Raw genomic sequence first — 18,861 nt, forward strand, 5'->3', positions numbered from 1 at the left:
CGCTCCCAACTGTAATTAACTGTAAAACCAAAATGAACCTGCTGTTATATCTAAACTCCAAAATCTTGAACCAAACTATTTCTTTAATTTTTTTTTACTTTGTCACGATTTAATGAAAACACCATAGATGGGCAAATAAAAATGAATATGGATGTTTCAGTAATTATGAGCTGTCAAACATCTGCTAGTTTGCTAACAATAAATGCTGTCTAGCTGGAATGTGAACGATGAAATGTGATATAATCGCGAAAACTATCAAAATGATGTGAATAAAAGTAACAAAGAAACTTTGGTTGGCAGCGGGCTCCATGTTTGGTCCTAAGGACTCACCCGCCAGCGTCGTGGGAAGCTTGTCCAATGCTCCCAACCACCACGATTCGTGGAACCGCCTCCACGGCACAACGTCGTCAAGCTTCCCAGCGGGGCCTAGCTGGGCCAAAGGAGGCGACAAGCGGGATGAGCGGGATCGTTCCAAGGATGGAGAGCGAAGAGATGTACCCCACATTAAAGATGAAAAGGACAGGTAAGATTTAACAATCTCAACACAGTAGTTGAATGCTATTACCTCACGATTTTCGTGGTATTTTTTAGCCAATTAGGTTTCAAAATGGAGTGCTGTAGTAAATTTGCAATTTATTATAAAGTCCTGAGGGGCTTGGGCGATTTTAAGATCAAGATTGTAGATAGGTAAATATTGAGGCTGATTACAGTTGTCAGCTGTATATAGTGTGGTCCCAAAATTATGGTATTAAGTGTGAACTTCATGTTTTGCAGAGACAACATACTGTATGGCCGTCCTCCTGTGCGGATGTCTCCTGTGGCGCCCTCCTTCAAGCCCCGTAGTAGCACACCTATTTCCCACATCAACGGCCACAGCAGCGCCCTCGGGGGTAGTGGAGGGCCTGTCGAGGACTTGACTCGCAGTCTGAACAGAGACAGAGAACGCGAGCGTGACCGAGATGGGGACAAGAGGCCACCGCCGACAGTATCTTCTCGGGGGCTTCCCATCGGCTCTTCCTCTTTGGCAGACAGGGACAGACCAAGATCTTCCTCGTCCTCTGTGCTCAATACCCCCCCGCCAACCGGCCGCTCGGCCCAATCACCTCTGGACCTTTATTCCCGCCCACTCGGACCGGCGGCACATGCCCATCACAACGAACACTCCCAAAGAGACGGCAGCCTTCCCACATCTTCAGCGGGTTCCGCCTCGGTCACTTCTTTATCTCAGGCTAAGAAGTCTGATCGGACCACCACACCAGTCTCCAAGCCCTCCTTGCTCCTGGCGCCGGTTAAAGTGAAGGAGGAGCGCAAAGAGGAGCCAGAGCACATCCCTATCTCACTCCCGCCACCACCCCCCAACAACACCTTCGATCGACCTAACAGCCACCCACATAACCACAGTTCTGGAACCCCCTCATCCTCTCTCTCACTGACTCCTACCCCGGGGGGTGCCCTCCCTCCACCCACTCCCAATCCACCTTCCCACCTTTCCTTGCTGGATCGTACCCGGGCTATCGAAGCCTACCTTGGTACTGCAGCAAGCTCCGGCTTGGTAGTGGGTCCGGGGGCGGAACGTTTCCCCCACGGGACCCCACAGGGACCCTCGCAAGGTCCACACAGCTTCACTTGGGATCCCTGGCGGGAGCAACATCGAAGGGAGGCTATGGCGCTCCGGTCGGACCCGCACCTCACCCTGCGTTCTGATCCCCACCTGGCGCGAATCCTTCAGCACCAGCGCCTCCTGGAGGCGGAAAGGGCAGCGGCCGTTGCGGCGGCCGCGGCTGCACCTCACCACCCTTCCACGTCCACCGCCTCCAACCAGGCGGTCCGCCAGGAGCTCGCCCTCATGGCCCACCACTTTGACCGATCTCACCAGCTAGGACCCCCAGGAGGGGGCCTGATGGACGAGGAGCAGCGTGCACAAATCCTACGTGAAGACTTTGAGCGGGCGCGCTTCTTTGGCATGCACCCCCACCTCCCACACAGCTCCCACCTTTCTAGCCCCTCTCATGCTGCTACCGCTGCTCACCTGGAACAGTTGCACTCTGGCCTTCTGTCCCACCACCTGCCTCCGGGGGCCGCCGCCGCAGCCGCCTCCCAGCATCACGCCTCTCTGTACTCGCGTCTGGGCCCACTTAACGCACATCACGTGCCCAACGGCATCTTGGCAAAAACACCCGCCGGTTTAGTGGGCGCTCTGTCAATGGGGGCGCCGCCCCCTCTCATTCCGTCCATTACCAGTCAGGCGTCTACGCCGCCCCGTGGATCCAGACTGTTGGGCCCGGGGGAGTTGACGCTCTTCGGCGCGCATAAAGATGGAGATTCCAGATAGTACAGGTTGAAGGAGATGAAATGTCAGGATCACTGTGCTGCTCGCTAATGAAGTCGCTCACACAAAGTAGTCCCAGCAAGCGCTGCCAAGCTGCTGGGGAAGATGCAAGACTCACCGAGGTGTTGCCAGTGCAATTTAGACGAAATTATGGAAAGTCAGTTGAGCATGTATCCTCAAAATCCAGGTTAAGATCCATGTACTAATACACTTTTACACTCACTAGTTAGACAGTTTAGCCCACTCTTAGGCTATCAAATAAATGTTCAAATGGAAGCATTTATTCAATATTCTACCAGTGTTGTCTAACTAGTGAGGAGAAAGTGTACTAATAGTACTTAACCCATAAGATGGATATTGAATAAACGCGCTAACTGCAATCCATGCTACATTGTTTGCATTTTACTGGTTTTAATTTTATGTGGGCAGTAGGTTACTGCAGTGCCGTCAGTGTTGGCGCACTTTTTGTTGACTTAAAAAAAAAAAAAAAAAAAAAAAAAAAAAAAAAAGGCTTTTTTGGGGGGGGATCGGCAATGACTTCCAGAGGCATGTGCACCTGAAAACGTGTTGAGAATTGAGATTCTCGTTGGGTCGAGTTGCATCGTCCGAGGATGTGTAGACATGCAAATGTTCAAGTGACGCCATGTGTTTGTGTGTCCGTTTGTCATCGTGAAAGGACAGTATTACAATGAGACCAATTCATGAGTTAGTAAGCATTGTACCTCAGTTTCTTGCTTTATCCAAAAATCCGAAAACCCCAAAGCTTCAGCATCACGGAACATGACATTCATCCTTTTTCAGTTTTTGGCCTTGTTTTGTTCCCTGAGGATGGAAGGCGAAATGAACTGTGCAACGCCGTGTTCACTCACAGCGCTTTTAGAGCTTCCTCTGTTTCCCACTCTCCTCTGGACTATACGAGCAGGACCAGATTATAGTAGTCTAGACAAAATGCCTTTGTAATTATTATTCTTAACATTATCTTCTATAATAATAAATATATTCACTGTTATGTTATTTGTCATTGTTTCAGGTATGCACCAGTACTCTCCGCCCAGGTAGGTGCCCATCATACAAAAGGCTTGCTTCAGTTCACATTAAAGGTTAAAATGCTGGTGAAGAACAGCCTTTGGACTCTTCAAGGAGCTCATCTATGCCTTTACTACGCTGACAGGGAGATTTGACTGTGCCCTTGCTTTCTCTGTGCTATCCATTTGGGACAGTGTAAGACCTTGTACAGTAAGATTTGGAAACTTGCTTACAAAAATAAGTTATATACATGGATGAGCAGGACATCTGAACTGAAAAAGGCATACATGGACATCCGCAGTGGACATACTGAGAGGGAAAGACTGGGTCGATTATTTTAATATGACCATTTTATACCTTTCCAATCCCTCCCCTAGAGACCACAAAGATTAATTATTAAATGAACTGTTGTCTACTCTCGTGTGGGTGTTTTGTTGTGCTTTTGTAAATGGGATTCTTTAACTGATTGGCTGCCATTGATGGTGCTAGACGTCCAATCCTTTTTGAATGGGAGGGTGGCAGTGCTCTTTCCCTGCCATTTTGAGTGGGAGGGTTGGCAGTGATATCTCCCTGCCACTCAAAATGAATTAGACGTCTAGCGCCATCAATGGCAATGTAACTGGAGCATTCACAACCAGGCCTGCCTTTCAATGAACTCTGCGTCTCCAATCGTCAATAGCAGCCAATGAGTTAATGAATAAATCGGGGATGTAGGTTGAAGGTTTATGTCAAATTTAATATATTACATATACACATTTATTCCTCCATTTGATATGGAAGTGTATTTTTAAGAAATATGAACAATTTGGAAGGTTTAATACATAGGTATATATATGTGGCTAGAATATGATGCGATTAAAAAAATATATTGGAATGGGGAAATAAGGTAATTCCAGGATTTTTTTTTTTTTTTTTTTTTTTTGTCAAAGTGAAAGTATAAGTCCTATTTTTAAGCAATTCCGGGACAGTTTTTCTTTTTTCTGTCTTTTTTTTTTTTTTTTTTTTGGTCAAAAAAGTGTAAGTCCTATTTTTAAGTAATGAGAACGCATGGTGACAATGACATGGCCGGTCGTATGGTGCTATTTCACATCCTTAGTAGAATTAAAAACAAGCCATATTTATTTAAATAATCGCGTTGGTTAAATTAGTGCACATACTATCTGATATTTGTCTTTTATAGGCGGTAATTCGGTAGCAAACTGGCCGACATTTAAAACGTCGCGCCGGTGGAGTTATCGCGAGAGTTGCCGTGTGTTGTGTACTTTGCGAGGAGCCGCTGTGCTCCACCATTTCGCTGCGCTAAGTCTCCTCCCCGCGACCGCTACATTCTGCGACGAAAGACACTCTCTCCCGGTCCGTAATTTAACTTCTTCATCGAGGCCGAGCGCTACCTCGTTGGGTACCGGGAGGGAGTTTGGACCGCCAGCATCACGGATTGAGTGCGATTTTACACGGATGACGACTCCTTCAACGAGAATTTAGTAAAAGAAAACTGGTCGGAAAATTCAGGTAGGTGGGAACTTAAGATGGCGGCTTTTGAAAGGGTGGGGGCCAAGAGGAAGTCATGGGAGACATGAGGGGGGCTCTGACTTACGACACAACACTAGCACACTGCACATTGTTTGGTTTCGTTCTCGTGAATGGTAGTCCGCATTTATATGCAACTACGACCGGACATAATTTGATACGGCGTGGTTTGAATCGGATCTCCAATTGAACGGTAGTTATTTAATTAAATAACATTTGAAGTGCCATGTCTTTGCGGTCGCTGTTTAAGAACTAACAGTGGAATTGCGCGATCCCCCCTAATCGCCCCGTACAAAATTATAAAATGTGTATGAACATTTGTAACACAATTTTTATTTTTCATAATAACTTAATATAAATATTTGGCATGTATATTCATACGGGAAAAAAATTAAGTTTTGTTTTTGATAAAACCATTTCACTCCCCGCGTACTGACGTCACGAACGATTGTTCCCCATCTGTGGTACATGCACAAGCGGCTTTTAATGGCACTTTTTCAGCAACCGTGGCCCACTTCAAAGCTACTTGTCACGTTTGAAAGCAATAAATGAAAAGCATTACATAATCTGGGTGGGATTGCGGCGCCTGCGCGTCTCACGAATTTAGCGGACTAACTCCTGGTAGCTTGCTCGTTTAGCTGCCTAGTGCCACCCTAGCACTGTTGTCGTACGACGCTTGCTAGCTAACCAGCTAGTCGCGTTAGCAAAACCGGCTTTGCGAAAACACAAATTTCATGTTCTCTTTTATGACGGCGAAATGGGCTTTTCTTTGAATGGGTTTTCTTTCAGATACGAAAATACTGTCGCGACGTGTCTGTTCTTTTCATTTAAGCTAGCAGTGATCGCGTAACCACCGAGCATAGATGGAACTGGCTAAATGCAGATTCCACAGGAGATGTCTTTGTAATTAAGATATGGCTAGTGGTCGATGGTCCTTTTTTTATTTAAAAGGAACTCATATGAATGAGTGGAGGCCAACACACTGGCTAGCCGGCTTGTGGCGTGAGAGAGCGCGTGCTGCGGACGTCTTCCTGTGGGCGAATGCAGCAAACACAAGTTCACTCTTTTTTTCCCTTCTTTTTTATTTATTTTTTTTACTGCTGCTGCAGGATGCACTCCATACACAAGCTCAGCATACTGGAGCAGCAGCGGCTAGCTAGCCTGCTCATCACCTCGCACCTTGTGACATTCATGAGATGACTTTACCGATCTGTTCACTCAGTAACTTTTCACATCGTGTCCATGTAGCGAACACCAGTCAACAGCTTCTGCTTTGCATTAATAAAGTTCCTTGTTTATTTGCTTTACAAGAACATGTGGAGGGGACCCTAATTTCAGCATCCTGGAAGTAGAAAGCACAGAGGATCTGTGTCTCACTCCACAGACAGGTGAGAAGCTAAGTATTGTGGCACAAATGTGATCATATGTAACTACAGTCTACTCCTACTATAGTCTGCCATTGTAAGCGTTCCTGACATATTACAGATTTTAAGTGAGACTATGCAGACACATGAAGTTCATCCCAGTCATGTTGGAACAAGAAACTGGCTCTTCGGTCCGTGTACCTTTTTGACCATTCGTTCTTGCTTCTAATTTTGGAAACCAAAAACTGAAAAAAAAGTCCAATTTTGTTTTTTGTTTTTATGTATGTTGACACAAAAAATGAGAAATGAATCGTCTCCCGTTTCCCAATTAAAAACTGCTAATTCACTAACGGAAAACAAGCCTTAATCCGTTTTCCCAATGTCAGTTTATTGGACTGAAGTCGAAAACAAAATACAGTGGTACCTCGACATACGATCACTTCGACACACAATCTTTTCAACATCCGACGTAAAATTTGATTCGCCGTTTGTTTCTACATCTAACGACATGCTCAAAATACGATTAATGCCAGCGCTGCAGTTTCTTTGTTGTCCCCTAAGACGGGCGCACGGTGGATTTTCTTGTGAGCGAAATCAACATGAGTTCCAAGAATGTTGAAAAATATGAACGTGGTGTGCGCGTCTGTGAACTGGCTGGACAATACGACCGTAGAATGAAACTGTTCGCCAGTCTTTATAAATTAAGGTGACAATAAATAAGATTCAAACATCGCCAAAAAATTGCCAGGTTCATCAGGTTTTTAAGCATTTATTTCAGAACTAGTGCAACACGCCTACTGTCCGCTGCAGCTGAACATGAAAAGTGAAAGTCAAAAGTCACCACGCAAAACATTTTCGCCTCATTAGAATCATTTTCCCTATTATTACGGTATTGCTATTATTATATTATTCCTATTTTTATTCATAATTTATTTGTTCTGCTCTGTGTAATTGCTATTTGCAATAGTACCAGCAGTATAAATTAAGGATTTAGTGTAGGTTTTAGGGCTGTGGAACGAATTAATGGAATGATAATGTATTCTTATGAGAAAAATCCTGCTCGAAATACGACCATTTTGACGCGCAAACAAGGTCCTGGATTGGATTAACTTCGTATGTAGAGGTACCACTGTATATCCAATATTTGTGTTTTACATGACGTGACCCAGAAGACGATTTTGTTCTTTAAATATTATGCAACCGCAGCAGGGTCTTGTTTGTCTTGTTGACAAAAAAACAGCGTCTTCCGGGTCAAGGCTAATTGTAAAAGCATACTTGGTGGAAAACAAATATTATTAAAGCATTTTGTTTTTTGACTTCAACGAACATTGGAAAAACGGATTAAGGCTCGTTTTCCGTTATTGAAATACAAGTTTTTAATCAGGAAATGGGAGACTATTCATTTCTCTTTTTTTGCTAAAACAAAACAAAAAAAAGAATTGGGCTCATTTGCCGTTTTGTGTTTTCCAAAATTAGAAGGAAAACGGACCAAAAGGTACACGGACCGTATCCTCAAACTCTTCCCACAAAGTTGGAAACATAGAATTGGCCAAAATATTGTCCCAGTGAAAATAATACTGAACACATTAGCATTTTGGAAAATTCCATGCTTGTACCTAGTTGTAACAGCTCGGAATGAAAATGTGCTACAACTTTTAGCAATACTGTATCTGTTAGCATTGGCGTACTGATTTTATTTTGATCATTTGGTGGTTACTCCCAGATCAAATTGATTGGCTGTCTATCGCTGTCAATGCAGTGATTGAATTCATATATAATGTCCAGTACAGCTGTTTTATTTGTCAGTTCAAGATTGACTTAGTACCTGCCCCCCTTCTACCAAGCTCACCAATCACAAGCTACATGCTACTTCTGGATAAGTCGTGCCAAGCTGACCAATCAATAGCAGCCTGCTTCTAGTCTTCCGTAATGTTAACGTGTTTTGAAACGGCTTTAGAAGAACTAGAGGCGAAGTTAGTGGTTTTAATACCCCCCAAAAAACAGCACGTCTGTCATTTGGTAGTTTAGCCGATTTAAGGCTTCAGCCGTCAGAGATGCCAAGTGTTCTGGTTACACTGTATTTTGTTGCAAGCAGTGCCTATATATTCTGCTGGAACAGATAAGCTGGAAATGATCTGGAGAAAATGTTTTGCTCGTAATGTTATAATATAGCAGTATGTATTGTCATCTAGATAAAAAGTCACTCTTAAAGTATAAAGGTAGATTATTTTTGTCCTTATTGATTGTGATTGAGTGAGCTCTGTCGTTTAACTAATTTTAACCGATTTTGCGGGTGGGTTTGGAATTTATCCCTTGCGTAAAATGGTTCACATGGGAAGTCCTGCGTTTTCCTCACTGAGTCATCACTTTGTTCTTGGGGCCTCCAGGTGCAACGTGTGGAAACAGCGAGGAAGGAGGCTGTGGGGAGGCGGCGCTGCGGCAGCGAGCCTCTCCGGCTGTGGATGTGCTGGGTGGCAAGCCCCAGGCCGCACACAATGTGTCTGGGGAGTCACCTCGGCATGTCCCGCAGCCGGCCGCCGCTGCCCCCCGCCCGCTCCGTCCCTTGCCAGAGAGTGTCCACTCGGCATTCCCGGTCATGGAGACTGCTTCTTCCCTGCAAATTAGCAGCAATGCTAACATCTGTGTCTCGCATGGTGAGCGCATTCCTAGGATCGATGGCGTCAACTCGTCCAACACTGAGGACTTTAGACAGCCACAAAACGCCAGCGAGTTCCGAGGATTGCAACGTGGCTCTCTTATTGTTTCTAAAGAGACAAACCTCTCCAATAGCGAAAAGTGTCATATTCAGTCCCCGCAAGGAGGCGCTGTACTTGTGGTTGGTCGGCAACAGAGTTTGGAGTGCAACTCTGGAACTGAAACAAACTTGGAATTCACCGGTGATACAGTTGCACCACAAACTGGGATTGACTTCACCGCATCATCCGTCTCAAACTCAACAGAACACGGAGCTCCGCAAAAGTCCGATCGAGCGTTGTCTGCATCCGCGACAAGGAACTGCAGTGAACAAATTAACCTGCCGCGAGCCCTCAAAGAGGTCCGACAGGATGCTGTGGACGTTAATGAGATTGAGGACGCCTCAAACGAAACGATTCCTCTCTCGGCTGAAACACTTGAGATTTCAAACGCAGGAGGGCCTGGATCCGGTTCTTCACATACACCGGTGTTGTTGAACAGCACCGCGCACGCACAGACCGGCTGCATAGTTGAGGATTCTAGTAACGCTTCCCCCAAGTCCTCCACTCCTTTCTCTGTGCTCGATTCGGGCCTACTTGTGTCCTTGCAGGCAGAGTCAGAACCATCTCAACCATTAACGGAGACTCCCGTGATTTCTGAACTGGTGCATTCTGCTGACTCACAGGAAATCGTAGTGGTCAGCGAGGCTGCGCATCTCGGGGGCGGTTGGTCAAATGTGCACCTTAAGCAGAGTTACCTCCTTCAGCGCGCCGACGGTAGTGTGTGCGAGGCCGCCATCGTAACAGAGCACACGCAGGGCGAGGCCAAGTTATACGAGGAGAGCGTGCAGGCCGATATGGATTTGGACACGCAAAACGTGGAAGTGTACCAATTCTGCAGCCTGGTAGAGGAGGTGGCTGAGGAAACTGTGTGCGTCAGTACCAGCGTACAGATACCTCACTCTCCGGGATATGAGGTCAACCTGTTCAATGCTTTGTTGGACTCCTCTGAGGACCTTGAATCCCACCTAGAACCTACTATCCACACTATTACTGACACTGACACGGTCATCATTTCCCAGCAGGAACATGATGAAGTTCAAGAACAGGTTTGTTCCAACAACAATGTCCACAGTCTCTCCGTAGCTACAGTAGGACAACATCTGCTACTTGACACCAGCTCCAATCAGGTTTGTTTGCTGGAGGTAGACTCGTTCCCCCTGGAGCAGACTTCGACACAAGTCTTGAGCGCTTGTCAGCAGGTAAGCGAAGACAGACTTGTAGTGGAGGGACACGCTGCTCTTTCCTCGCTCGTATCGCCGGTAGATACTGCTAAATGCCAGCAGGCGGAAGTTTCCAACACCACGCTGGAGGCCTGTGTTTCCCCTTCTGAAGGAACCAAAGAACCTCCTTCTGAAGGTCCATCCCAGCGTGCCTCTGTTTCCACAGGAGCCCATCAGGAGGCTTTTATCGCTCACACTGTTGGAGGTAATAATCCAAAGTTGCTGCTCATCCAACCAGGAACAGCATCCCTCTTGAAGCAAGCAACCTCATTGCTCAAGCAGAACGCGGACTCAAAACCTGTCGTCAATCAGAGCGCTCCGACGTCGGGCGAGTGCCTTGCTGTCGATCCTTCACTCACAGCCAAGAGTGGTAGCTCAAATGGGACTACGCCTACTGCTGGGCAGATTGTGGCAGCTTCGCGTTGTAACCAATCAGAGGCCTTAAACGTCGTTAGGACTTCAAACTCGACGCCTCGCACCTTTGATGAAGAAAGCGCCGTCACGGGGTCTTCCTCCAGCGCCGTGGACTTGGCAGCACAGCACGACTCCCCCTTTGAGGAAGAAGACGAGGAGGAAGAGGAGGGGGAAGAAGATGAACCGGAGGAGGAAGAAGAAGAGGAGGAGGAAGAAGATGAACCCATGGGGGACGCGGACCCCGCTTCAGGACAGGCCAGTGAAGAAGATAACAGTGAAGAAGACGGCAGTGAAGACGATGCAGAAACACCAGGAAAAATGACAACTCCAAGCTCGTCACGCAAGGTAAACTTTCTTGACAAAATGTAAATTTTCCTACTGTAAGTTGTACAAAAAAATGATTAGACTCTTTTTGAGTGCTTGATTTTTGGTACGAGACAAATTCATGATTTGTGTTTAAAAAATAGTTAAATATTTGATATAATGATTTCCTCAAACAAACGTGGAAAAACCTAGATAAACACAAGTACAACATGCAAACTTAACATAGAAAGATTTGAACCTCAAACCTACTTGCACACTGTGGAGGCACGCAGAAAAAATGAAATTCAGTATTGCAATATTCAGTATTAATCATAACAGGCCTTGAAATATACGGTATGTTACAAAAATCCACAACTTAAATTTAAAAAAAGAACAAATTTTGGAAAAGAATGTCAAGAAGAACGTTTGCCAAAACTCTCGTCCAACTGCTTCACCCGTCTTCTTGATCTCTGGCAGTGGCTAACAGATGGGGTGTCACCCTCCACCTCTTCCTCCTTCCTCGAACCATCACCCGGTGGTGACTGGGCCGGCTCCCGCCTCGACAAGTCATCACCTCTGCGGGGGTCTCATGGCAAGTTTGTGTCCCCAACCTCGTTCGGGGGCTCCACTTCTTTGTCGTCGCCATCCGATCACTCTACGCCACAGCGGCAGCGTGGCGAGCGGCGTTCCGACATGGCTGAGTTGGCCAAACACGTGAGTGGATTAGACCATTATACTGCACCGCACATTTGCCACTTTATTATGATTATATGTAGATAGTGTGTGTGTGTGTATATATATATATACACAGTAATAAATAACCAACAGGACATATAGAGGGATGATGGGAAAGATTAGGGTATGACAGGGTGAAGTGAGTGCCCTAATTATAAGAAGTGTGAATATGAAATCTTTTTTGTCTGCCATGTGAAATGAAAACGAGGCTTTCAAGTAAGTTTGTTTACTGATCAAATTAAATTTGTAAGTCAAGGTTGTGCTTAATGTCACTGCTCTTTGGCTGAATGATTGCGGTTGTATCGTAGGAAGCCGATATAGAGAACCGAAGCCAAGCGCTGAAGCGAGAGGGATTTTGGTCTACCAAGCGCCTCAACCGACTGACTGAGCCCCCGCGACCCAAAGTGCACTGGGACTACCTGTGCGAGGAGATGCAGTGGCTTTCTGCCGACTTTGCCCAGGAGAGGCGTTGGAAGAGGGGAGTAGCCAGGAAGGTGGTTCGGATGGTGATGCGTCACCATGAGGAAGTGAGACAAAAAGAGGAAAAGGCCAAGAGAGACGAACAGGCAAAAATCAGGAGAGTCGCGTCATCTATTGCCAAGGAAGTCCGAGCTTTTTGGAGCAGCGTGGAGAAGGTACGAGATGGTCAAACATTTATTTATTTAGAAACAAGCTGCACAGTTTGTTTTGAATCAGTGAGACTGTTTTTATTAGTATTTTTTTTAAACTAACAGGTTCTGCAAAATTTAATGTCACGAACTTGAACACAGGAAAATGGGATACACAGACATAGGAAATAATAAAAAATGTACAATAATCTGAAAAGGGTTAAAAAGGCTTGCGTCTTGATTGTCTCCTGAAGGTGGTGCAGTACAAACAGCAGTCTCGGCTGGAAGAAAAGAGGAAAAAGGCTTTGGACCTCCAGCTGGATTTTATTGTCGGTCAGACGGAGAAATACTCGGACCTTCTAAGCAAATCTTTGGCGCCCGCTAGCCGGCCTGAATTAGTCCCATCTCCCTCCAAGACATCTGGACCCTCCACAGCGGATGAAGAAGGTGAGAAATGTTTTTCTTGTAAAACAAGGGCTGAACGATTATTACATTTTAGTTCCTTTTTTGTGCTTTATGTTAAAAAAACAAACAAACAAACACATCCATCGCTTAGCCAGAGATAAAAACTCCCAGTGTCTGTTGACATTGTGAGCTGGTCTCCCACATGGATATTGTCATAGTTAAACATCACTGATACTTGAAAATAGATGTTATAGCCATTTATTGTAATGTACTTTTTAGTTCATTGTCTGAACTCTAGTAAAGTATATTGAGCTGACAGACAAAAGTGGCACAACAGGCCCAGCACCAGTTCCCGGCACATCTTGGCATAGACTCAAAACCCATCAAACCTGTTTGACTGTGCCTCTGCCACTACACTGTTACTCACACGTCACAAGGCTCTACATTAACTTTTCTACTGGTTGCCCTAACTAGGCCTACATCAAATAATTACCCCCCCCCCCTTTTTTTTTTTTTTTTTGTAAAGGAAAGCGCACGCTGCCAAATAGTTGTCTTATGGGCCTGTCTCACTGGCAGAGATGTTGCTGCGAGTTAAACTAGGAAGACCAAAAATTGCTTGCACTCTCACAGATTTGAAGCTCATACAACTTTTTTTTAAAAACAATTTTTGGCAACCAATTCACCAAAAAGCTACTAACATAGGTCTATATACAGTACAGGTAGTCCCCGGGTTATGAACGAGTTCCGTTCCTATGCTTACGACGTAACCCGAATTTCGACATAAATCGGAACGAGCCCTTTTATTACCCCTAAACACACCCTGAATCTCAAAATAGCTAATAAAAATATGCATTATATTAAGGCTGCAACTATTGATTATATTTTAGTCGTCGATTAATCGATGAACTAGTTAGTTTGAATAATCAAGTAATCGGATAAAGAACATAAAAAATTAAAATACCTGAACTGAGCCTCAAACAGTATAAATAAATGAGGATTTAAGTACAACAAAACAATAATTGGCTAACTTATACAGCAAAAGTCCGCTAGCTTAAATGCTATAAAATGCTAGCCGTTTTTTTTTTTTTTTTTTTTTTTTTTTTTTTACAATGCTCTTAACCAATGGTTCAAACACATATTCCCACAAAACACTGGTAAATATAACTATAAGCTAAAGTACGAATGCATTAAAAAAACATGAGCTCAAACAAAAACTTAGCTTATGTTGGTCTTAACAAAGAGCAGCTGGATTCAGCCGTGTGAAATGGGTTGGATCATATTCACTGTCGCCACTAGAGGGTAATTTATACACCCAAATCAATAAAACTAAATGCAAACACTTTCAAAACAAACCATTACAACGCCACTTTAATTAAAAAAATACTCAAAGCAGCAAAATTTAATTTGAATCTTTTTTCTGATTGAATTACTGGAGTTAATCGATCAATCGTTGCAGCACTACATTATACGTCATCGTACTGTCATCCCCAAGACATTTGAGTTAAATCCTAGTTAGACAGTGAGCTAAGCTGTAATCTTTCCCCTCTCTCGATCTCTCTCTCGGCTGTGCAACTTCTTTGTGTGCGCAAATACGTTCTTCTTTGTGTGTACATGCGCTCTTACTCGCGTGCAGAAGTACCACCTGGTTTACGCTTCCTGCACCAAAATAAAAGCATGTATCACAAAATAAAAGGCAACATTATAATCAAATACACATTCCGCCAAAGGGCAGGACAGTCATATTAATAAAATAAAGTACAAAATAAGATACTGTGAGGTACAATAAGGTACTGTTTGCGCGACTTAAAAAAAAATAAAAAATACTGGAGTCGAAATAGCAGATAAGACTCCGGCGTCGTAAAGTTGAAATCGCGTAAGTCGTCTACGTCGTAACCTGGGGACTACCTGTATATCCATACCATACCTGTTTTAAACCAGTCAAACACTACTGTGCTGCTGATCCAATATACTATAAAAGGGAAATTGTGTGTTTTTTTGCCTGGAGGACATGATAGATATTAGGTGTCTTCATGCAGATAGAGACTTTGAGCCTCCATGTGAGGAGGAGGATGATGAAGAGACCATCGAGGTGGAAGAGCAGCAGGACGGCAATGATGCTGAGAGCCACCGAAGGGAGATTGAACTGCTGAAGGAAGAGAGCATGCTTCCCCTGGACCAGCTGCTCAGCACGCTACAACAGACGCAGGTACAATGCCCATCAGTGACCACCATTTTTCACATGTTTGAGCCCCCCGTCTCTGTAAAGTATTGATTTATTCAAATGTTGTTCTAAAACTCTGTGGCAGTCTGTTATAAGGAGATACCCTTGATTATTTAAAGTTGGGCAGAATTAAAGAACACAATATGGTTTAATGTGGCCTGGGGTTATCCATTGACCGCTCCTGCTTTAAAATGAATCACTTATTGTCTGAGTGCTTTAGTGTATCCTTAATGACTGAATGATGGGGTTGCACAGGAGTCAGTCCCAGATGATGAATGTGCCCATGAATCGTCATCATCAGAGGAGCAAGAAGAGGAAGATGGAGAGTTTGCTGCCAATGAAGAAGATGGTGAGATTACGTGCAATATTAATTGTGTCACATTGTGGAAAATGTGTCAAGTAAAAAGAGCATAACTTTCAATCCAGTCCAATAGCTTCAACCACAGTGCCAGGATTGGTAGTCATTTGCACCCAGGGAAATAACCACATTCACCATTTACCATGTCCTTGATCAGATTTTTTAAATTGCACCTTTTAATCGTATAGTTAAAATTTTTGTGATTGAAGGTTTTATATATGCCATATACGCACTGCTTGCACATGAGAACATCATAATCAGCAGTATAAAATTTTCTTGTTTTGGGTTTCAGCTGAAGATGAAGAGGACACCATCGCAGCCCAGGAGAAGGTGGAAGGAGATGTGGATCATGCAGAAGAATTGGATGATTTAGCCAAAGAGGGTGTGTTCACTTTTCTATTTACTTATGCGCCTATTCTGATTGCATCAAATTACACTAGGGATTTGGTTTGGGTGATTTGATTCAAATGGCTACCAGTGTTGTCAGTATTGCGCTACTAGTAACTAGAGCTGAAACGAATACTTGAGCAACTCGAGTAACTCGAGTTTAAAAACTGATCCGAGTAATTTTATTCACTTCGAGGAATCGTTTAATTTTGCCAGCTCCAAGCATCACGTTTTGCCCGGAGTACTTTTAATGCGGGACAATGCGCTGACATCACGTCCGTAGAGGAAGAAGCACAAATTAAAAAAAAAAAAAACCTTACTGCAGCCAACAGCTGCTACAAACTACGCCGACGTTGCTAAAAACTACGCCCGCATGATGCTAGTGTGGTAGCAGGTAGTGTCTGATGCGTCTCATAGATATCGCATGCATTTAGGACTAGATGCGAAATGGCAGACTCGGCTGCGTCTGGGCAGCGTTAGTAAACAGCCGCCATCTTTAAGCAGTAGACTTCTCATCGCTAATAAATATAACGTTACTGTCACTCGCTCACGTAGACGTAACGTTAGCCCTTCGGAGGGCTAGGTTTCTATTGATTATGACCACTGTCGATGCGTGGCTAACGTGTCTTAAATACAGGCTTTATTTAAACTGTAAAAACACAGCGCTGTAGAGTGATGAGGGTGTAAGATTAAAACATAATAAAGCTAACTGTCAGTTTTAGCTCAGTAGTCATTGCTGAATAAAACACCAAGTAGCACTGGTCCCTAATGTGCTCCAATACAGCAGGTATCATACATTTATTTTGAACACTGCTAAAACTCAAAATCCTATCAGTACTTACAGTTTAGACTAACTTAAAACTTAACTAGAAGTAGAACACGTAGCTTTCAAGTGATGTGTGTTATATCAAGCGTAATTACATTTTTAGGTAAGAAATATGTTTTTTTTTTTTTTTTTTTTTTTTTTTTTTTTTTTTTTTAAATAAGATCTAGAAGTTTTTTGAGTGAAAGCAGTGATTTTTTTTTTTCTAGTCACATCTGAGATGCAATTGTTGGCTCTTTTCAACAATGTACATCGAAAATAAAGACATTGATTGACTGAAAATGGTTCAATATTGGATTAAATATCGTTTTTTCCTCATGTATATTTATAATTGCTCTTTACCTAAAAAAAAAAGTTTTATCCGATTACTCGATCAATCGATAGAATTTTCAGTCGATTACTCGATTACTAAAATATTCGATAGCTGCAGCCCTACTAGTAACGCATTACTGTAATCTAATACTTTCTTTCACTAATGAGGAATCTAACGCGTTTTTCAGAACCAGTAATCTGATTAGTTTCCTTAGTGTCTGCGTTACTATTTTGTTATTGCCTCATAATGTATGTAAAATTAAGAATTTTGTAGTCCTGTTCGAAGCGCATTTTTAATACAAAATGCTAGAAATGTTCCCGGTAGTTTGTTTCCATGGCAACTGCTCACAGCTACTTCCTGTTTTGGTGTTGAGTCACACGCGCTAAGTGTGTTGGGACTGAGAAATGCGTGGGCCAGGCTGCCAGCGCGGGGGCATGCTTGAGCCAAGTATTGAGATGTGCGAGGGAATGTTGATCTGTCTACATCCATGAATGAACATTTTTTTTCTGTCATTCTGGACGGTATCAGCGATAGGTTGGACCCTCTATATGCGCGGCCGTTTCGTAGCTTTGCCGTTACAACGACGGGCAGTCATCGCAACATCAGTTGGTCAGCATTGTTTACATCAGATTCGTGTTTATTTACATTTAGATTTATGCCTTGAGGTGATGTGTTCGTTTAGCATCTTTGGGATGTGTTGCAAGTCCGATTGAGTGTAAAGTGCTAAGTTGCAGCCACGTTTTGTGGCCAAATTGACCACATGTGCGTACGGGTTGTGCGTACGGGTTGTGTGCACGCATCCACACCCGCCCCCACCTTTGTGTTTATTGCACTGCAATTCATTTGTGTGTTGTTGATTATTATGCAGTCAATTTGCATTGTTTTACATTGGCACTGATATGCTGTTAATCCTAACCCGAAATTCAGAATTTTTGACTTTAGGCTAAATCTTCGAGTTAGCGGGTTTAATTAGTCGATGGAGTTGATTTCAACAAATTCCATGCAGTTTGTCAGTTATTTGGTAGTTTCAGGGCTCTGGAGTGGCTGAGCTAGCACGGGTCAATGGTGGTTGAAATCAAATCCATCGACTAATTAAACCTCCGCTAACTCGAAGATTAAGCCTTGTTTAGCACTGCATATCCATAACTGTCTATATATTTCAATCCATTTGCTTTCCATTCCTCTTGTGCATTATTATTATTATTTTTAATTTTTTAATTTACGTAATTTTTTTTATTCTATTCATGATTAAATGCGATTTTTATGTATAATTTTATTTCCTATTTCGATTGTATTTGTTTTTACGTCCTATTGATTTTAATGTGATTTTTATGATCTTCATGTGATGTAAAGCACTTTGAATTGCCTTGTGTTGAATTGTGCTATATAAATAAATTTGCCTTGCCTTGCCTTACGTAAAAAAATATGATCTTCCCCTTTAAATTATCGGAAAGTTACATGCAATGATATTATTCCGTTGTCATTCTTATGTTGAGGCGGCAAACGGAGAAGAACTGATAAAAAGTAACTGATTACTTTTAAAGTAACTGTTACTTTGATAATAAATTAATCAGTATCTAGATTACTTTTTTGAGGCGCAATCAGTAATAAAAATTTTCACGTAATCTGTGACAACACTGATGGCCACTTAACAGAAAGAAGGGGAACAAAAGCCATATTATAAAAGAATGTCAGATTTATGATGCATCACAAACATATCAAAGCTTTAATTTAGACAAAATTGTTTCACGTTTTTAGAATGTTTTTTTTTTTATTATATAAATATGTACTTTAATTTAATTACTACTTCGTTGACTATCAAAACACTCTATTTAGTGTCTGACTTTACATGTTGACTCCCTCTGTAGGAGATATGACCATGGAGGAGCTCCTGGAAAAGTATAAAGGCGCGTACGCCTCTGACGCCGAGGAGCCCTCTGCCCCCGGCTCCAAGGTGAGCTCGGAATGGGAGGCGTCCGGCGATGAAGAGGATGACAGTGACGAAGAGGACAGTGATTTGGAAAGCAATACTTCCTCCTCAGGTATTGGCAAGGTTCTTGGCGTGAATCGGC

General features: G+C 43.3%; 2 protein-coding genes across 5 annotated transcripts in view; both read left to right on the forward strand.

Annotated features, from left to right (window-relative positions):
* The window catches only part of fbrs (fibrosin), a 28,040-nt gene extending 24,194 nt beyond the window's left edge, over positions 1 to 3,846 (forward strand). For both annotated transcript variants that reach the window (XM_057826484.1, XM_057826485.1), the window contains 2 exons: positions 301 to 523; positions 775 to 3,846. In XM_057826484.1, the coding sequence (XP_057682467.1) occupies positions 301 to 523; positions 775 to 2,332 (1,781 nt within the window). In that variant the 3' untranslated portion in view covers positions 2,333 to 3,846. The remainder of the gene's footprint in view (positions 1 to 300; positions 524 to 774) is intronic.
* A 763-nt stretch (positions 3,847 to 4,609) lies between these two features.
* Positions 4,610 to 18,861, forward strand: part of srcap (Snf2-related CREBBP activator protein) — a 39,419-nt gene continuing 25,167 nt past the window's right edge. Inside the window, exons 1-10 of one of the 3 annotated variants that reach the window (XM_057825912.1) lie at positions 4,610 to 4,864; positions 6,194 to 6,270; positions 8,634 to 10,981; positions 11,417 to 11,653; positions 11,983 to 12,309; positions 12,537 to 12,729; positions 14,724 to 14,893; positions 15,164 to 15,257; positions 15,559 to 15,648; positions 18,658 to 18,831. In XM_057825912.1, the coding sequence (XP_057681895.1) occupies positions 8,843 to 10,981; positions 11,417 to 11,653; positions 11,983 to 12,309; positions 12,537 to 12,729; positions 14,724 to 14,893; positions 15,164 to 15,257; positions 15,559 to 15,648; positions 18,658 to 18,831 (3,424 nt within the window). In that variant the 5' untranslated portion in view covers positions 4,610 to 4,864; positions 6,194 to 6,270; positions 8,634 to 8,842. Of the gene's footprint in view, positions 4,865 to 4,927; positions 5,076 to 6,193; positions 6,271 to 8,633; positions 10,982 to 11,416; positions 11,654 to 11,982; positions 12,310 to 12,536; positions 12,730 to 14,723; positions 14,894 to 15,163; positions 15,258 to 15,558; positions 15,649 to 18,657; positions 18,832 to 18,861 lie in introns of those variants that run through there. The other 2 variants (XM_057825913.1, XM_057825915.1) reach the window with 2 other exon arrangements.

The sequence above is a fragment of the Corythoichthys intestinalis genome, chromosome 21 (assembly GCF_030265065.1).
Source record: "Corythoichthys intestinalis isolate RoL2023-P3 chromosome 21, ASM3026506v1, whole genome shotgun sequence".
Taxonomy (NCBI): domain Eukaryota; kingdom Metazoa; phylum Chordata; class Actinopteri; order Syngnathiformes; family Syngnathidae; genus Corythoichthys; species Corythoichthys intestinalis.